This window comes from Cucumis sativus, chromosome 1 (assembly GCF_000004075.3).
Source record: "Cucumis sativus cultivar 9930 chromosome 1, Cucumber_9930_V3, whole genome shotgun sequence".
Taxonomy (NCBI): domain Eukaryota; kingdom Viridiplantae; phylum Streptophyta; class Magnoliopsida; order Cucurbitales; family Cucurbitaceae; genus Cucumis; species Cucumis sativus.
This window is the reverse complement of record NC_026655.2, coordinates 22,900,726-22,919,741: the sequence shown is the minus strand read 5'-3', so window position 1 is coordinate 22,919,741 and position 19,016 is coordinate 22,900,726. Positions and strand designations below refer to the sequence as shown.

The 19,016-nt window shown below is 30.2% G+C and overlaps 2 protein-coding genes across 2 annotated transcripts; both read right to left on the bottom strand.

The window, feature by feature from the left end:
* Positions 1-1,445: 1,445 nt before the first annotated feature.
* Positions 1,446-2,830, bottom strand: LOC101212848. Its single transcript, XM_004135672.3, has one exon. The coding sequence runs from the start codon at positions 2,470-2,472 to the stop codon at positions 1,528-1,530; it is 945 nt and encodes a 314-aa protein (XP_004135720.1). The 5' UTR covers positions 2,473-2,830; the 3' UTR covers positions 1,446-1,527.
* A 12,296-nt stretch (positions 2,831-15,126) lies between these two features.
* LOC101208372 (major pollen allergen Ole e 10) lies at positions 15,127-16,907 on the bottom strand. The gene is made up of 4 exons (XM_004135490.3): positions 16,726-16,907; positions 16,286-16,603; positions 15,591-15,621; positions 15,127-15,476 (listed from the first exon to the last, which is right to left on the bottom strand). The coding sequence occupies exons 1-4, from the start codon at positions 16,784-16,786 to the stop codon at positions 15,368-15,370; spliced, it is 519 nt and encodes a 172-aa protein (XP_004135538.1). The 5' UTR covers positions 16,787-16,907; the 3' UTR covers positions 15,127-15,367.
* Positions 16,908-19,016: the final 2,109 nt, after the last annotated feature.

The window sequence follows — 19,016 nt, the reverse complement described above, 5'->3', positions numbered from 1 at the left end:
GTTCATGAATCCAAATATGTTTGTTATTTGACATGACAAATTAGGTCATCTAGGTCTACATGACGATGAGAAGAATTATTGAGAATTCTAATAGACGCTTGTTAAAAAAACTAGACGATTCTTCAATCTAATGAATTATCATGTGATATTTGTTCTCTATGTAAATTAATAATTAGATCATTACGAGTCAAAGTGAGAATTGAATCACCTACATTTTTTAGAATGAATTTATGGATATACGTGGACCTATTAACTCAACAAATTGACCATTTAAATACTTTATAGTATTAATACGAGACCAGCTCTTTGCATCATAAAATAATTTATGGTGGGGGAATATGGTGTAATTGAGGATCAAAGAGCGAAAACATTAAACCAACCCTAAATACTTTCAAAGTCTTAGACGTGTAGAGGTAGAAGAGAAAAATGATATCAAAATGAAGCCTTAGCTTAGTTTTATGTTTGACATGATTTTATTGCATATTGCACGAAGTCATTTACATGATCGTTTCATTGATATGATAATCATTGATTTATTGTTTTTCTTTTTAATTAATATCATGACCCTTCGTAGTCTTTTCGATGAATTAATCTTCGTAGGCTTACCATATATTTTGAAATTTAAATAATTGATTTTGTCTTGTTATAAGGTTTGGAATTTTGGTGATGTTGTTGAATATAATATCCTATTTAATTTGCATATGCTATAATAGATTAGATTTTGTACATCTACATAATGCTTCGAAAAATTAAGGTTTGCTATTAACCAAACCCTTTTTTTTATATATATAGATTAAGCTAATGTGAATTTGAGGAATACAATTTTCTATTTTTATCGTGTTGATATTCTTATCTCGAACTTTGAGATTGTTGGCCTGTTGAACCAAATCCTTTTAAGATTTTATTTTCGGACGTGAGTTGATTTGAAAAGAAATGAAGATTCGAACTATAAAAATGATAATCGTTTAAGTGGGACGTCACCCCTCGGCACACTAGCTAGGCACACTTCTCTAACTTAGGTAAAAAGAGACTTGGCATGGAAAATGAAATCAAGAAGACTTCTCAATCCTACAATCCATTGGAAACAAAAATGTAATAAATCTCCCAAATAGAACTTTTGAAAGGTAGAAACGTAAGTAAAACAAATTCTAAATTTTTAGAGGATTACAACATTAAATGGTCGAAAGAAGTTATAATATAGGTGGATAATTTGAGAAGCATAAATGTTATATGTAACAATTCATGAAAATGAACAACTTCATAATTTAAACAAATCTAAACAAATTAAGAGACAAATTGTCATGCATAGTCAGGAAAGGTCAATATATACATAAATTAAGTACGTGTATATATTTAAAGGCACATGACATGCACAGTATTTTTAATTAATGAATCAATCAATCATTTAATGAATCAATTAATTAATTAATTAATTAATACAAAGCTACAGCTAGTTTCGTAATTAAAAAAGAAAAACGTTCTTTCTTTTCTTTCTTTTCTTTTTTTTTTCTTTTTTTTCGAAATAAATCATTCCAATTTCCACGCGTAGAGGAAAAGGCAGAACTCGGTATGGTGAGACGAGTTCATACTCCGAGTCGAGTAATAAATACTGCCGTCGTCACTGGGTTCGAAGGCCCCGCCGCCACCGCCGCCGCCGCTACCTTCCTTGTCGCTTTCCGATTCGGGTGGGCCGGGTTTAAAAATGAACAAACCGTGACCAGTTCCAGGGTTAGTGAAGAGCCAATCGTGAACATCCCATAGGACTTGAACCGATTGCTTGTTAACGAGGACGGTTTGATTTCCCCGGAATTTCCACTGCAAATTCTTGACCTGAACAAGAACAATGCCGTCGATACTGATCCACATCTCCGGATCTTTAGCGCCGGAGGTGGAAATCTCAACAACAATATCACATTCCTTCCGACGATCGTCGAATTTAGCCCTAGTTGAAAAGCACTTTTTGGCAAAGACGTTTTCCTTTTTGTAAATCAAAATGGCATCAAGAAGAGCAGGTCTAGATTTAGTCCTTTTATAAGCTTTCTTCTTGTAATCACCTAAAAGCAAAACGACTTCCTCATCGGAGACTAAAGCGACATAGAAATCAGAGTAAGGTTCAGGACCAGTGGAGAATTTAGCAGAACGAACATCCCAATAAAGATCGATTTGACTGCCGTCTAAATCAATGGATTTGAAGCCTTTCTTGCTCCAAAAATGCCAAGGCTTCACGTCGATTTTGTAATTGCAATGGAAATCACCTTGAAGACTTTGAATGGTGATGGTTAAAGTATGGTTCATGAGATTCTTACACCATAAAACGGTGACGTTGCGCCAGAAACCGGCGATGTTGGCTTGGTAGAAACAGGTGACGGTGCTTTGGGCGGTTTTGCTGGTGATTGGTTCTTCGGTGATTTTCTCGGCTAAGGGAGGAGGATTGGCGAGGGAATGAGAGCGCAATGAGCGGCTAAAAGACATGGTTGGAGGAAGAAGAAGGAAATGGTTGCATTGGAATTAGAATGCGATTCATTCCATTCGTTCATTCATTCAAGATTGAATTTGGAAAATGGAATTTTTGGGGATTTTGATTTTGGGAAGAATGTGTGTGTGTGTGAGAGAGAGAGAGAAGGTTAGGGTTTTGTGGAGAAATTTTCTGAAGGTTTGAGGTGGAGAAGAAGGAGGAGGTTAGGGTGGAAGAAACGGGATTGACATTTTTGACGGATGTTTTATTTTAATTGCTGTATTACACTATTACTTTCTTTTTTTATCTATTCCATTCTAAAATTGTAATTTTACACTTTTATTTACCTACCTTTATAGTTTTCCACCTTCAAAATTTCATTCTCACTCTGTTTCCCTCCTATATAACACACCAACCTTTCAAGTTTATTTTTCACATTTCGGTCCTTCTTTTTTCTTCTTTTGTAATAAAAGTGTAAATGTGTTCCTTTTTTCTTTTTCTTTCTCTTTTTTATCATTCCTTACAAAACCCCATCTTAAGTTTAACTTATTATTCTTATTTAACAGATTTTAATAAAATATTGACTTTTACATATTAGTTTGTTTGGATTAGTCTGCTTGGTGGTGGATTTACTTTTAAAGAAAAAAAAATAAAAAAGTGAGTTTGTTGTAAAGAAAACTATTTTCTTTCATTATAACAAAAAAAAAAAAAAACAATTATGTAAAAAGTATTTTTAAACTTTTAAAAGTTTCTTTAAAAATACTCTTAAATTTTAAAAATTAGTTAAAAAAATACTCTAACTACATGGAAATTATTTCAAAAATACTTATAAACTATCCAAACGTTACGTAAATATTCTTTCACTTAAACCAAGTTAAAAAATATTTTTATTAATCCAAATTTTATATTAATTTTCTCACCAACTAAAATTTGTCTTAAATTTATTTAACTAAACACAATTAATCTCAATAGATATCATTCTAATTAACTTATTGTATTTGACGACTATTAATATAGTTATAGTTTGATATATCTACAATTTTTTTATCGAATTAATTATTATTTCAGTATGTTTTATGAACTTTTTTTTTTCAATTTTATGAAATTTTGTGAAAAATATATGCTTTGACCAAGGTTTAAAATATAGATACTAATAGATATATGAAAGTCTTAATTTTACCAATAGATGCTAATAGATATATCAAAGTCTTAGTTTTACAGAATTTTTTATTTTGATAAATATTTTTCAAAAGTTATGAAAAAAGTTCAAGAAAATAAATTTAGGTTAGTCAATAAATAATTATTATTTTTAAATAAGTAAACATGTCTATTGTTATTATTATATTTAAATTAGTGTCATTTTTATGTTTATTTCTTAAGATTGATAGATTTTTCTTCAATTTATCTCTCGATATCAGATTCATGAAAATGTAAAAATATCAATAGAAATATCGACATATTGATGTAAATTAAAACTATGGTTTTAACTTATGATTTTTATTTTTATTTTGGGTGTTTAGAAATTTGATGTAAAAATTTGATTAATAAGACTACTTCTTAATTATTTTTTTTTGTCTAGTTCAAGGGTGTTTATAAAAATTTTGAATAGTTCAATTTATTTTTAAAATAAAACTTTAATGATTTCTATTCAAAACTAGGTAATTTTTAACTATTTTGTATTTTGAAACTGAAAAATTTAAGGGTTATTTTTATGCAATCCATATGTATTTTTTTATAATTTAGCTTTTGTTTTGAAAATAGTTTTTAAAAAAATATTAAACAATTGAAATGTATTTCAAAATAGATTCAAGTATTTTTTGAGATTATAATCACTCTTCTCATCTATAATTTGGCTCTATAGAAAAGTATTTATCTTATGGTACTTATTTCTCTTTTTTTGGGTCGAGAATCCTCACTTATTTCATTTTTTGTTTGATCAGTACATGGACTGTACTCGGATTTTAATTAGGTAAGCTTTTATTTGTTATTTTTTTTAGCACACCTATCTAAAATCAGGTCAAGATTGGATGGTTTTTAAAAACCAAATAAAATATTAATTGTCATCCATACCATTTTATTTACAAAATATAACAAAATTAAATTAAATTTTGGAGAGCTGATAGAAATTTTATTCAAATTAATTATTTCATAACAGTTTTTTTAACAGAAGTTTAGGGAAATTAGTTTTTGTAAACAATTAACAATTTGTAGAAAATTGTCGGACCTAAAAATAAATAAACACACGATAAGTTTGAGATTTGCAAATTTTAGAGAAGTTGGAGAAATTGCTACGGAAGCCGTTATTCAATATACAATATCGTTAATATTACGTCATAAAGTGATGACAATTACTTCCTTTTTTGAAAATATTAAATTTTAATTTTATATTAGAAAAAGTTCATTTTGATAAATTATTACTAAAATTGATGAGATTTACCTTCTTTTTTATTATTATTTTCTTTTTTAATTTCAAGGAATAAGGTAGATTTAGGATATTTTTAAATATTAAAAAAATTAGGAAAATTACATTAGATGATAAAAAAAAATTAGAAAAAAATCGCTCATAACACCTCTTTTTAAGTGATATTAATTCTATTATCATAAATTTTTTTGTTGTGTTTGCAAACTCATATTTACAAAATATAGTCTTTATGGATTGTTACGGACTACTATTTGTATTATAATAGACACACGATAGTCTATCACAAATACATTGTGATATTTTGCTAATTTTAGTAAGGGTGCACATAAGTCGAATTGAACCAATTTGGAGGAAAATTATGGACCAACCCAAATTTTGGTTGTAAAAAATGATTCTAAGGGTCAACCCCAACCAAAAAAATATGAGTTTGGTTGGTGGATTGGTTTTTTTTTTTTTTCATCTCTCGAGAATGTAGGGAAACCTTCATTTTCAAAAGTTAATAAAGATTTCAAAGTTCGTTCAAATTCATCTTACTAAAGGAACAAATGAATACATATTAACGGGTTGTATATATTATATGCATAATCGGATCATCTTGATCCTTATTTGCACGACTCAGAACCCGACTCAAGTAATTTTCTTTTCAAGGTTGGATAATTTATTGGTCGAATCACTCTTTATTTAACATCCTTGGAAGATCGGTGAATTAAAACAATTTTTTTTGTAGGTTTATTATTTCAATAATATTTGTATTACTATTTAATTTGTAATTTGTTATGAGATAATTATTTAGAATTTTATGCGATCTTTAAGTTAGAAGCTAAACCTTTTTTCAATCAAATTTATTATTACTAAAAATCTAAATTATTTGATAAATTAGTGAAAAATATAACTATTACAAAAAGTTAAATTAATCAAAATTTGAATTTTCCCCTCTTCCATTTGAATAACATCATTGTTGTGTAGTGAGCCTTATGGGAGATTGAAAGGAGACTTTTCATTTCAATATCCCCTCTTCTCTTTTTACGTTGGTGGATGGTATCACTCACATGTGCATCTCGAGATTTATTCATCTCTATGTAATATGTATCTTATTTTTATCGTACAATACTTTAAAAAATAAAAAACAAAAAAAACCATCATATGACAAAATATGATTAAACAAATTGGTGGAATGTACAAAGATAGATGTAACTCAAAATGTATTAAATATTTTCATTAATGGTTAAAGAGTGAAAGATCGTAAAAGTATAAAATATATATACACACTAACCAATAGTTTGAATTGACGTTAAGAAAACAGTAACAAACGTAATATTTTTCAACATACCACACCTATTTTTATACATTTCACCATACGGTCAAATCATAGCTTACAACAAATTCTTCTAAAAGAAACATTTAACTTTTATTTTCATTTTAATTATGATGAGATTGAGTGACGAGGCAAAGAAAAAAAAGGACGTGTCCATTTTAAGATGCACTCAAACATTTTTCTTTTCCATCAATCAAATGTTTATATCTAAATGTAGAAATATAAATAAGAAGCATACATACATTAACCATTAAAAAAAATGTAGGTCACTAAATAAAGTAATAATTAAGGAAGAAAATTTTTGATCTACTACTAATGGAACTATGATGTTGATCAGTGTCTTATCATTGATAGAATGTGAAATTTTATGTGTTTTGTAAATATTTTCAAGAAATTTATCAATAATAAAGTTTTCTATGTTTTAAAAAAGTGAAAAGTAAGATGTTTTCTTAGCCAAATTTTGCTTTTTTTAGTACAACCTATTAATTTATAATCATACGAATGCAAATTCAATCTCTTCGAGACCATGTGACTATGTGAGTAAATAGAAGAAGCGATAGAAAGAAGAGTGAAGAGGGTGTGTTTGAAATATATTTTGATGAATTTAATTTTTTTAAAAATTATTATAAAAATAAAATTAAATGTATAGATTTTCAGGTGTGTTTTAAATATTTTGTTTAATAAAAATATAAAACAAAATTAATTTTAAAAAAATACTTTTCTTCGAGTCAATCCAAACAAAATTTGCATCCAACGTATAATTTTGAGCTCAAATTTAATTATAACATTAATGCACTGAATTAAGGAGAGAATGAAATGAATATATGACACAAGGGATGTCTTTTACAGTTTTGAAGATGATGGTGGTAAAAAAAGTGTGCAAATTTTATGAAAAAAATACTATTTAACACCCTACACAAGAAAACGTGATGACAAACATTATCAAACATGCACAACAAGATTTGTGACCTTCTTGATGGGTTATTGAAGACAATTAGAAGATTTTCTACATTTTTAGTTTTCTATTTTGACTTCTACTTTAGTATGCAATTAAGCATCACGTTTGATAATGTTCTTGAAGTCGGGAAGACTCTCAAACTCAAAACAAGAAGTATGCAATTAAGCATCACGTTTGATAATGATCACGTTCCATATTCTCCCAAGAGCTGGAAGACTCTCAAACTCCAGAAGTCAACCACCCTCAAAGTTTGAAGCTCCTTTTAAGATACAAACCTTCTTCCAAGACTTCAACTTCAAGAACCTCACGTGTTTTGCTTCCTCAAATCAAGCGTAGACGTTCAACCAACTTCAAGAACATTATGGGCTCCGCTTCCTCAAATCAAACGTAAGCATCCAACCAACTTCCAAAACATCATGTGCTCCATTTCCTTCAAATCAATCGTAGGCGTTCAACCAAGAGAGAATCAGATGATCAAATTCTAGAGATTGATCAAATCAACACAAGCACAACATTAACACAAGTTCAACCCCACGAATCAAATTCCTTCGAAAATCTCGTGTGAACAAATTGGCATGCCAAGTGATACATCTCTACCTCTCATCTCTCTCTGAAAACTCAAATCAACAAACCAACTAATGACATTAAAAAAATGTTGCATCTAAATCTTATGTTTCAAGCGACACTTACACAAGACATGTCATTCGTAGTCATTCAAAGAGGATAATTCAGGAGTAGGATTAAGGTTATGTCATCATGCAAAGCATCCTTAAGCAACTAATGGAATCTCCTAAAGGCATGATCATCATCAGAGAAAATCCTTTGTTCGACAACTCCATTCCTGCTTCTGATCTATCAAAGCAAAAATCAGATCTTGAAGTAGTGTCTATCATGATGACTGATGTAACTATTGAGGTCGCCAAGGCAAAGATGGAGATGAAAATAAAGTTTCTAATAAAAGTTGTCGAGGAGCGAGATCATGAAATTGCTACCTTGAAAGATCAAATAAAAGCTTATGAAACTGGTGAGTCGAGCAAAACTTCTGCTATCAAAGCTCATGATAAAGGAAAAGTTGTGTTGCAGGAAAACCAAACATAGTTACCACTAAACTACCTACAAATATTAAACAATAATTAGTTCTCTTTATACATATTATATAAAGACAATAAAGTTGTGGAGAGCTTGAGCTCCCCTGGACATATACTAAATTCGTCGGTGTCCAACAACTGCAGGAGATGATCACAGGCTCCATAAGAGCTCAATATGGAGGACAGCCACAAAGTTCTTTTATATACTCCAAGTCACATACCAAGCAAATCAATGACCTTGCAAATGTTTGTCGGGTACCAATCTCCAAAGTTCTAACAATTTGACGGAAAGGGCAATCCAAAGCAACACATTGCTCACTTTATTGAAACATATGAGAATGCAGGATCAAGAGAATATCAACTAGTCAGACAGTTTGTTTGAAGCTTGAAAGGAAATGCTTTTGAGTGGTATACAAATTTGGAGCTAAAAGTCATTGACAGTTGGGAGCAATTGGAAAAGGAGTTCCCCAACCGCTTCTACATCACAGAACACACTGTAAGCATAATGAAGCTTACAAACACGACACAACGAAAAGGAGAGCCAATCATTGACTACATAAATCGATGGAGAGCTCTAAGTCTAGATTGCAAAGACAAGCTCACATAACAGTCTGCAGTGGAGATGTTCATCTAAGGCATGCACTTAGAACTTCTCTATATTTTACAGGAAACAAAACTCCGTACATTTGAAGAATTAGCGACTCGCACAAACGACATGGAGTTGAGCATCGCTAATAGGGAAACTAAAGGTTTCTTAATCTCTGAAGTAAAAAGGGGGAAGAATGAAATCAACGACACTAGAAAGATCACAAATAGTGTCATTAATGAGTCTATGGCTGTTCATGAGTCTCCATTGAAATCTTTCTCCAAAAGAAAAGATACAAAAATTGAAAGAAAGCATGATGGCGAAGAGAAGCGTCGTCCAACTCTTAAAAAAAGACAAGAAAAAGTTTATCCATTTCTTGACACTGATACTACCGACATGTTAGAGCAGCTGCTAGACGACAAACAACTTATTTAGCTGTCAGAATGCAAACGACCGGAACAAGCAAAAAAAGTAGATGATCCTAACTACTATAAGTATCATCAGGTCATTAGTCATCATATTGGAAATTGTTTCTTGTTGAAGGAGTTGATTCTAAAGTTAACTCAGGAAAAAAAGATCGAGCTGGATATGAATGAAGTAGCTCAGACGAATCATGTTACAGTCGAGATGACTTCAAGTGTTCCGACATCAACACTGCTTTATCGACAAAGGAAAAATTTAATTCAATTTGGTATTTTTGAATCTATACTTGTTCGATTGTAACAAAGATCGTGACGACTGACTCTCAAAAGAAAGAAGAGCCTGGTGAGGATGATGACAAAGAATAGATAGTTGTGGCTCGTCAAAAAGGGAGACAAACAAATTTCATTCAAACGAACTTGCACTTTCATCAAAAGCATGCAAAAAGAAGTAACTCTCATAAAAATAAGGAGAAAAGAAACAAGAAGATGTGGAAGCCTAAGTCCGTCAAAGGAAACGACAAGGACTTCCTCCAACCTCGACGATCGATAACTTTGACAGAATTCCTCCCAAGAAACTTCATTAATGATCATCAAGAGGAAGTATTAGAAGTCACTGAATGTCATGCTATCAGCATAGCAGAAGTCGACAACCATTATGCATCTTCTAAAGAAGTAGACAATCCAAACGAAATTAATCAAAGACTATCCTATCAAGCCTTCAACTACTCAATATTCAGTCTTTCAAAGGTTGAGTTTGACCACAAAAGAACAAGGAAACAAATTTCCAATGTCTACTTCTTCTCGAACTTCAGCTTTCAAAAGGCTAAGTATCTTCACATCGAAGAAATATTGACCTTCAATATCTGTTTTTGATCGTCTAAAGATGTCAAACGATCAACACGAAGGAGAGATGAAAACTTTGAAGGCAAACCATTTCATGAAGAAGAAAATGACTATGAGATTCACAGTCGTGTCCCATCGCACATGAAGAGAAAGTTGTCTGTTGACATAAATACAGAAGGTTCCTTGACAATAAAGCCAAGAGTTATTATATTCACCAATTCTACAAATAAAGAAGGTGAACAAATCCTTGATGAGAATATGAGATGCTAACTAATGTGAAGCACCTTATTGCAAGAGCCTAAACTGCATGGTGCTTCTAGCCCGCAAGCTTAAAAGGTGAATGGCAAACCAAAAAAAAAAAAAAAAAACACTTAAACTATGTTATGACTTGATCCTTATATTATAAAGGGTACGTAGGCAGCTTGAAGGAAACTTTAAGTTCAATCTAGTAAAAAAAAACTTGAACTACTTTATGATTTGTTTCTTTTCTTCAAAGGATGTTCATCTCTACTAGGGAATCACAACAAATTGGAGGCAAATCCATAAATTCAAGATGTTCATCTCTAGTAATAATGTGATGCAATAAATTGAAGATGTACACTACTTTTTGCAAGAATATATACAAGTTGAGTGCCTGCAAAAAAGGCACCTCAAAATCAAGCTCAAAGGTTTCATCGATGATTCCTCATATTCAAGCTTAGAGGCTTTATCGATGATTCCTCATATTCAAGCTTGAAGGCTTCATCGATGATTTCTCATATTCAAGCTTAGAGGCTTCATCGATTATTCCTCATATTCAAGCTCGAAGGCTTCGTCGATGCTCCGCCTTTGCCTCTCCAAGAAGATGTTGATCGTGAAGCTATGCCTTCACCTCTCCAAGAGGATGATGACGGTGTAGCTCCACCTCTGCCTTTCCAAGAAGATGCTGACCAGCTCCGCCTCTGCCTCTCCAAGAAGACAACGGTGCAACTCTACCTCTGCCTCTTCAAGATGAAGATGGTGCAGTTCTGCCACTTTAAAATGATGGCGAAACAGAACGGAGTAGAACGAAGATGTCCGATTGTTCCTACTAAGGAGGTGGATTTGACAAAAAGTACCTAATAGTCCCCTAGAAAAGTGGGATCACTAGTGGCGAAGCATAACAAAGATGCCTAATCTTTCCTACTAAGGAGGTGGATTTGACGACAAATGCCTGATCTTCCCCTAGTTGAAGTTGGATCATTGAGAGTGAAGCATAACCAAATATACCCAATCATTCCCACTGAAAAGGTGGATCTAACGGCAAATGCCCGATCGTCCCACAGTACAAGTTGGATCACTGACGACAAAGTCACCTTTGCAAACGATTGCAAAAAAAAAAAAAAAAAAAAAAAAAAAAAAAAAAAGAGAAAAATGTCTTACCTTTAGTAGAAGTAGAGTCGCTGATGGCAAAGCGAAACGAAGATGCTCGATTGTTCCTACTAGAGAGGTGGATCTGAAGGCAAATGTTTGACCATCCTCTAGTAGAAGTTGGATCACTGACGGCGAAACATAATAAAATTTCTCAATCATTCCTACTAAGGAAGGAAATCTGATGGCAAATGCCCGATAATCCCTTAGTAGAAGTTGTATATTTAACGATGAAGCAAAATCAGATGCCCGATTGTCCGTACTAGGGAAGTGGATCTAACGACAAATGCTCGATCATCCCTTAGTAAAATTTGGACCGCTGACGAGAGAGTCACCCCTGCAAACGAGAAGAAGAAAAAGAAGAAGACCTTACCTTTAATTCCTATAAAAAAAAAAAAAAAAAAAGAAGAAGGTGATCTTACCTTTAGTTCCTTTAAAAAAATGGACAAAAAGTTGGAAAAAAAAAGAAAGAAGAGAGAGAGAAAGGTAGAAGATAACTTTTTTTTCATACTTTCTTTTGCTTGATATGATCTAAGGTTGAGTCTATTTATAAGGCCAACAAATCTAATTCCTAACAGAACTAGAAAGAAATAAAATCTTATTTTTAATAAGAAAGAAAAGACAATACAATTATATTATTTTTAAATAATAATAGTTTTGGAATAAATCTCAAACTTTATTTCTTGAGATAATTAAAATATTAAAATATTTCAAAATTTGAGATTTTATTCTCAATTTTAAAATTAAAATTTGGGTTTAAAATCCAAGTCAAATTAACTTGCATATATGACTTTTTTTTTAATCTCAATTTTAAATTGAAGCCATGAATCCAACTTTATCCCAAGATTGAAGACCTCCTTTTTATCTCAAATTAAATTTGGTCATTTCAAATTTTTGTGCATCCTCAAGACAAATTAGGTGGGGTAGAAACCTCATCCTTATTTCAAATTAAATTTTGGTTATGTTCCAAATTTTATTTCAAAAAATCAAATTAAAATTTTTATCGTCAAATCAAATTAAATTGCGAATAAGACCTTGAACTTTTCTCAAATTAATTAAGGTTTGGCAATATTCTAACCCTTATTTCATATTTAAATCAAACTCATGTCTTAAATTCGTAGTTGGATTAATTTGATATATATTGAATTGAACAAAAACAACTCGTATTTTGACTTTACATTTGTCTTTTTCGAGATTCATTCACCCACATACATGCATAAATCTCGAAAATGGGACATTTGTTGAATATAAAATTTTGAGACCAATCACAAATTGATTGATTATGAAAATACAAATAATTGAATTTGGGACATGTGTTTAATTAAAAAGTTGTCATATGTCCCAAATTAAAAACATAAATAGGTCCATTCTGATAATGCCACATGTTTTCATCATAACCGTTGGATCAAGTTAATTATTTTAGTTAAATTAAATATTATTTATTTGGACTAAGCTCAATTGAAAGAAAAAAAAGCTTGATTTAGCCCAAATGCTAATTATGACCCAAATCCATGTGGTTGAACCCATGGGTCTGGTCCATGGACCAACTAGACTCAAGCACTCAATAAATAGTAGAGTTATTTCTTATTTGCAGGGGAATTGTGGGGTGGGGGGAGGGGGTTTGACTCCTATAAGGTTTAGAGAGAATTTTTTCAAAAGTTAGAAGACTTCCTAACTTCAGAAGTTGACCACCCTCGAAGATTGAAGCTCCTTTGAAGATACACGTCTTCTTCCAGGACTCCAACTTTAACAACATCATGTGTTTCGCTTCCTCAAATCAAGCATAAACATTCAACCAACTTCAAAAATATCATGTGTTATGCTTCTTTCAAATCAAGCATAGATGTTCAACCGAGAGAGAATCAGATGATCGAATTCTAGAGATCGAACCACATTACATCGGAATCAACATAAGTACAACATCAACACAAGTTCAACTCCACGAATCAAATTTCTCCAAAAATCATGTGCGAACAGGTGGAATTAACTTTAACAAAATATAAAGTTCTAATAGTTTTGCAAATCTTTTATATACTATCTTAATAAATATTAACAATTTATAATTATATTTGGTTAGATTGAGAGATAAGAATGTTAATATAAGAGGTAAATGAATTTATGGATGAGATCACAGAGTGAAAGGAGATACAAAAACATATCATGAAGAAAGACAAATATATTTTCAAAGATGTATTTTTCCAACATTATGACTTTTAAATAATTGAAAATAAAAATTTTTAAAAATAAATTTAGATGTCATCTACAAATGAGAGTGGAAAGAGAAAAATCAACAAAAAAAAAAAAATCTTATCTACGTCTACAACGTTAACAAACATATAAGAAAGAAATCAACAACTTTGTTTCATACTTGAATATCTATATCATCAACATATACAAAGTTCAAGTTAGAGCAATTGACCACCGAAAAGAAAATATTCTACATGAAATAATTATGCTAAGACAATAAAAGAGAAAAAAAAATTGTATTTTGAATTTAAGTCTACGAAATATGCATATTTTTAGTGATTTAGAGTGAGCAAATAAAAATTCTCTTAGTTATAAATTTGATGAACTTGAAGAATATCAAGAGTTTTGGCAAGGCTATATTGAATATGTTTATGAGTGTGTGAGTTTAATGTTTTCAGTAGGATTTAATATTTAGAAATTGTGGCTTTTAATATGACTTTTGAATTGAATTAATTTGAAGTGAATGGGTAAAGTTGGACAAATGATTGAATTGTCCACTAAAGTAATAGTGAAAAGCCTAACATAAATAGAAAAAAGAAAGTTTATTCTCATCTATACTATTATATATACTTATATATTATAAATAAGAAATTCCAACAACCCTATGAATCAAATAAATACAATAAATTTATTTTTAAACCTCAAAAGAATAGAGTTGTTAAGAAGTACTAATATAATTTTGCTTCAAGAAAATGCTATATTTATATCCATACTCAATCTAGTACTATAAATGCTAATTACATCACTAAAATTAATTACATTGGCTTTTTAGAGAAAAGTTTGTTTTCTTAATCATTTAAAAGCAAAGTAGAATACTATAATTAATTTTCTTAAAAGTAATTTTTTAAATTTAAAATTCACTTTTAATTATTCAACAAAGGACTGAAATAACCCTTTTACTCTTTCAAAAATCATCCTTAACACATGGAGGTGCAAAAGCTATTATCCTTTGTTTCTCCTCACTAAATTTGAGAATATACATTTTTAGTATATGAGTAGAGACGTTTAACTCATCAAGTGAAGTAATTAATAAGTTTAGGTTTAATACGTAAGTTTGTATATGGTCATAGATTTGTTAACATGTAAAATTAGATGTTCGATAATTTTAAAAAATAGATTAAAAAAAGTAAAACAAAATTACTCCAACCCCTTTTAGCCATTACATTTTTAATATAAATTTAAAAGGTCTCGGAAGCAATTTGTTTAGCTTTAATAATCACTAAAGATTCTAAATTCAAGAACCAAATATTCAAATTCTTCCCAACACACAACACAGTGACTAGAAATAAAAATAATTACTTGCCTCCATCGTTAAGGAAACAATTTTTTTTTTCTTTTTTCTTTTTTTTTTGTAATGAGTAAAGGAAAACCCAAAAATAAAAATAAAAATAAAGGGAAGGATTATAGAAAAGAAAGTAAGAATAAATTGAGAATAATGTTGAAAAATGAGACATGGGGAGATCAAACTAGATTCCTAAACCATCGACAAAGAGAAGAATAAAAGCTAAGCAAAAATCATAACAATTTACAAAATGTTAATTAACTAACTCATAATCCAATATTCTTTGCCTTTTTCTTTTTGTCTCCTTTCCTTCCTTTCAGATTCAACTTGGCTTTTGTTAATCGCCCAAAATCAAATCATTCATGAGCTTCCAAAATATAAATTTAGAACCACAGAAACCACAGAAACCAACTTCAGGCAGATATGGGTTGGACTGTTCTTGGATTTTGAAGGTGCCGAGTTCGTTGAACTGAGTGTCATTTTCCATTTTCAAACAAAATAAATCAAAATCAATATTATATGTATGTTTTCAATTATTATTATTATTATTGTCAAATTTGCTTTGTGAAATAAATAAAAATACCTGGATGCAGAATAATCACATTTCCCATAACCTGTAAAAATAAGAAAATAAATATTTAATGAGGAATGGTTAGTTACATTTTTATGTGAATGTAATGGGTGTTAACTAAGATAGAAAAAACGTGGATTTTTATAACTTATACTTGATTTATGAAAATTAATCTTATAAAATTAAAGACACGTAATAAGATGCCATGCATAGAATTTAAATAGAATCATCTACTTATCCCTTTTTCTAAGTTTTCAGCTCATCTTTTTTCTTTTTTTAGATTTTGGGAGCTAAATCTATTTTCTCCCATTTTTTCCTACGACGGCTTATATTTTATCTTTTATTTTCTTTTTATTTTCTTTAAAGAGTTCAATTCTTAAAACTATTTTTAAAAAAAATTAAACTTTAATCTAATTTTTTAAAACATTAATAAAAAGTAGATAAGAAACTAAACTAAGAATTATAGAAGCAAAAGAACTATGTGAGAAATAAAAAACAAAAAACCAAATGAACCTCAAAGATAGCCTAAGTCGATATAAACAAAGTTTCAATAAAAAATCAAACAATTACCGAACACAATCTCAAACAAAAAGAACGCATTCATCAACTCATGAAACTCCATAAAGTTAGATGTTGAAATCTATCGACATCATTGAAAGTCATTGAAGAGAGAGAGAGAGAGAGAGAGAGAGAGGGAGAGATTTTACTTGGGTCTTTCTTAGTCAAAGTAGCACAACCACCAAAATTGCAAGCAATATCAGAGTTGCCATTTTGTTGATAATAGCTATTAAATGCAAAAGAAGCATGAGACAAGAGAGTATCCGGTTCATAACAACGCCCTCCCTTTTGGATGGCTCTACAATCTGCTTTCCCCATTCCACAAGCCCAATCCAAAGCATTTTGCAAATCAATCTGTGAAACTCCAGCCTTCGCCACACACCACGTAGTCCCATCTATGAACGTCGTGTTCCCTTCCGCCGGCGCCGCCATCACCGGCATCCCCGCCTCCGCTGCCATTGCTCCCCCTAACAAAAACACAACATGAAGAAGTTAAGTAAAAGAAAATAAGTAATAAAGTTCTCTGTTTTTTTGTTTCTGGTTTGTTAAGGGGATAAAAGATGACGTTTTTGTGAGAAGTAAAACAAACCCAGAAAGAAATAATGTAGAAAGAGGAGGAGGATCTCCAGAACCCAGATTTTGGTTTTCATTTTTATGGTTAAAAATGAAGAAACGAAAATGAAGTGTGTTGTTGGGGTGGGAGTTGGGAGGGTGTAGAAGAAGGAGAGGTATAAATGAAAGGGTTTTTGTGAAGAATAATTAGTTTCTTGAAATGAAATTATGTTCTTTTTCTTTGTTTGTTTTGCTTTATTTTATTTTAATGAATATTTTTCTTGGGATGGGATTTAACGTTTTATGAAGAATGTACGTTTGCTGCAGAAGCTAAGCAGCTACTTTTTTGACAGAATAACAGTGGAGGATTCCATTAACCTTTCAATGGAGCTTTTCTCATAAGCTGCTTTCCTTTTAAATTACAATTTTTTATGTCATGTTTACCTTATCAATCATAAAAATTGGTTTCATCACAACCAGATTATTGTTTTTGTTTACTTAAAATTATGAATTTTCTGTTACTGTTTTTGACTCTATTAGTAACGTTATAGGAAACAATAAGTGCGACAAATACATCATTTTCACATTGTCACAAATAACAATATATGTGTGTAATAGTAACAATAACGATGACAATAAGAATCATGTGTAATTTTCAAGTACAATTTGATTGATCATCCTTTATTCTTCAATTAGATTGCATGATTTAATTATAGAATTGAAGGTGAGCTACAACTCTCTCACAGAAAGCAAGTAAACAACAACAAAAGTAATCACTAGAGTTCACTTTTTACATTACCATTGATAGATCATCTTTCACAATGGGGTAAACACATCCCTAGTTTTTATATTTTGTGTTAGTTTCACTTTGATGTGTAAGTTGTTTAGCCATTTGGGGTGTTGAGTTGATTATTTTAATCTATTGATTATAGTAGATTTTAGGTTATGTGTTTGGGATACATACTATTTTACTTTATATTATAATAATGTTTTTCGAGTATTAAAAAATAGTAAATACACTAACAAAAATTTAAAGAAATCATTAACAATAAATAGTAAGATTTTAAATGGTAATAATAATTAAAATCACTATTCACTATTTTTTTTTTTTTTTGTTGAAATTGAAGTCCAAACAACCTCTTAATAGTTTCAACCTAACTAATCAAAATTTATGATAAAATTTTATTATTAATTATCATATTGGCTTATTTGTTTGAATATAGGCTATCAAATACATGTTTTAATTAGTAGAGTCATGTTATGATTGGCAAGCTGTTCAAGTACTTATTTCACTTCATTTTCTTATAAAAGTTATGCAAAAAAAGATAGATTACACAATTTGATTTCTTTATTCTTTTCTTTTATATAGACATGAATTTTAATTAAACAAAACTCTCATCACTTTTGACCAACTCAAACAGATATTCATAGGCTCCTAGAGTTAGGTTAAGTTGTTTTATTGAATGGCATGTTGAAATATCACACACCTTCGATATATTAAAAAAAGACAAAGATATAGTCGATTGAAATATTGAAACATATAGTCCATGAGTTTTGCTTCCCAACGTGTCTTAAGCATAATGTATAAAAGTTTTCTTAGTTTAGAAGTTACTTTGTTCTTAAATCACCAAAAGCTTATGTTAATTAAGATACTATCGGAACATGTTGGTTTAAGAGACTATATATTCTAATTTTTGTATTGTTTACTTATTATAAATTTTGGTTGTAATTATATACGTCCAAAATTTATTGTTACAATGAAGTTCAATTACATTTTCATCCTAACCTAAACCTACTCGCATTTGATTCAACTATGTGATGATTTAATGAGATGGTTACATATCTCCTTTAATTTTTACTTTTAGCTTTTGAAAATTAAACAGGTAAGTATCATTTTTACTCCTAATTTTCTTGTTCTGTCATGTATTTTTTATCAATAATTTAAAAAACTAAGTCAATATTTAAAAACTAAAAAGATAGTTTTTAATTTTTTTATTTTAAAATTTGACTCAAAATTCAACTCTTATATTTTAAAAAAATTATAAAAAAATGTGAGAAAACGGCTCAACTATTAAAAGAAAAAAAACGTAAATAAAAATTATAAATAGATTCAAATTATTAGCATATACGACAATATTTTTTAAAAACTTACCGATATAACAAAATTTATGAAAATATATCAATGATTTGCAATTTTAATAACAATAATTTTTCAAAATTCCTATCTATTATAACTACCCTCCATCAATATGAAAAACGGTCCGAATTTGGATATGCTCCATTTTAATGGATTGGACTTTGGGCCTAACTTTCTGATGTTGGGCCTTT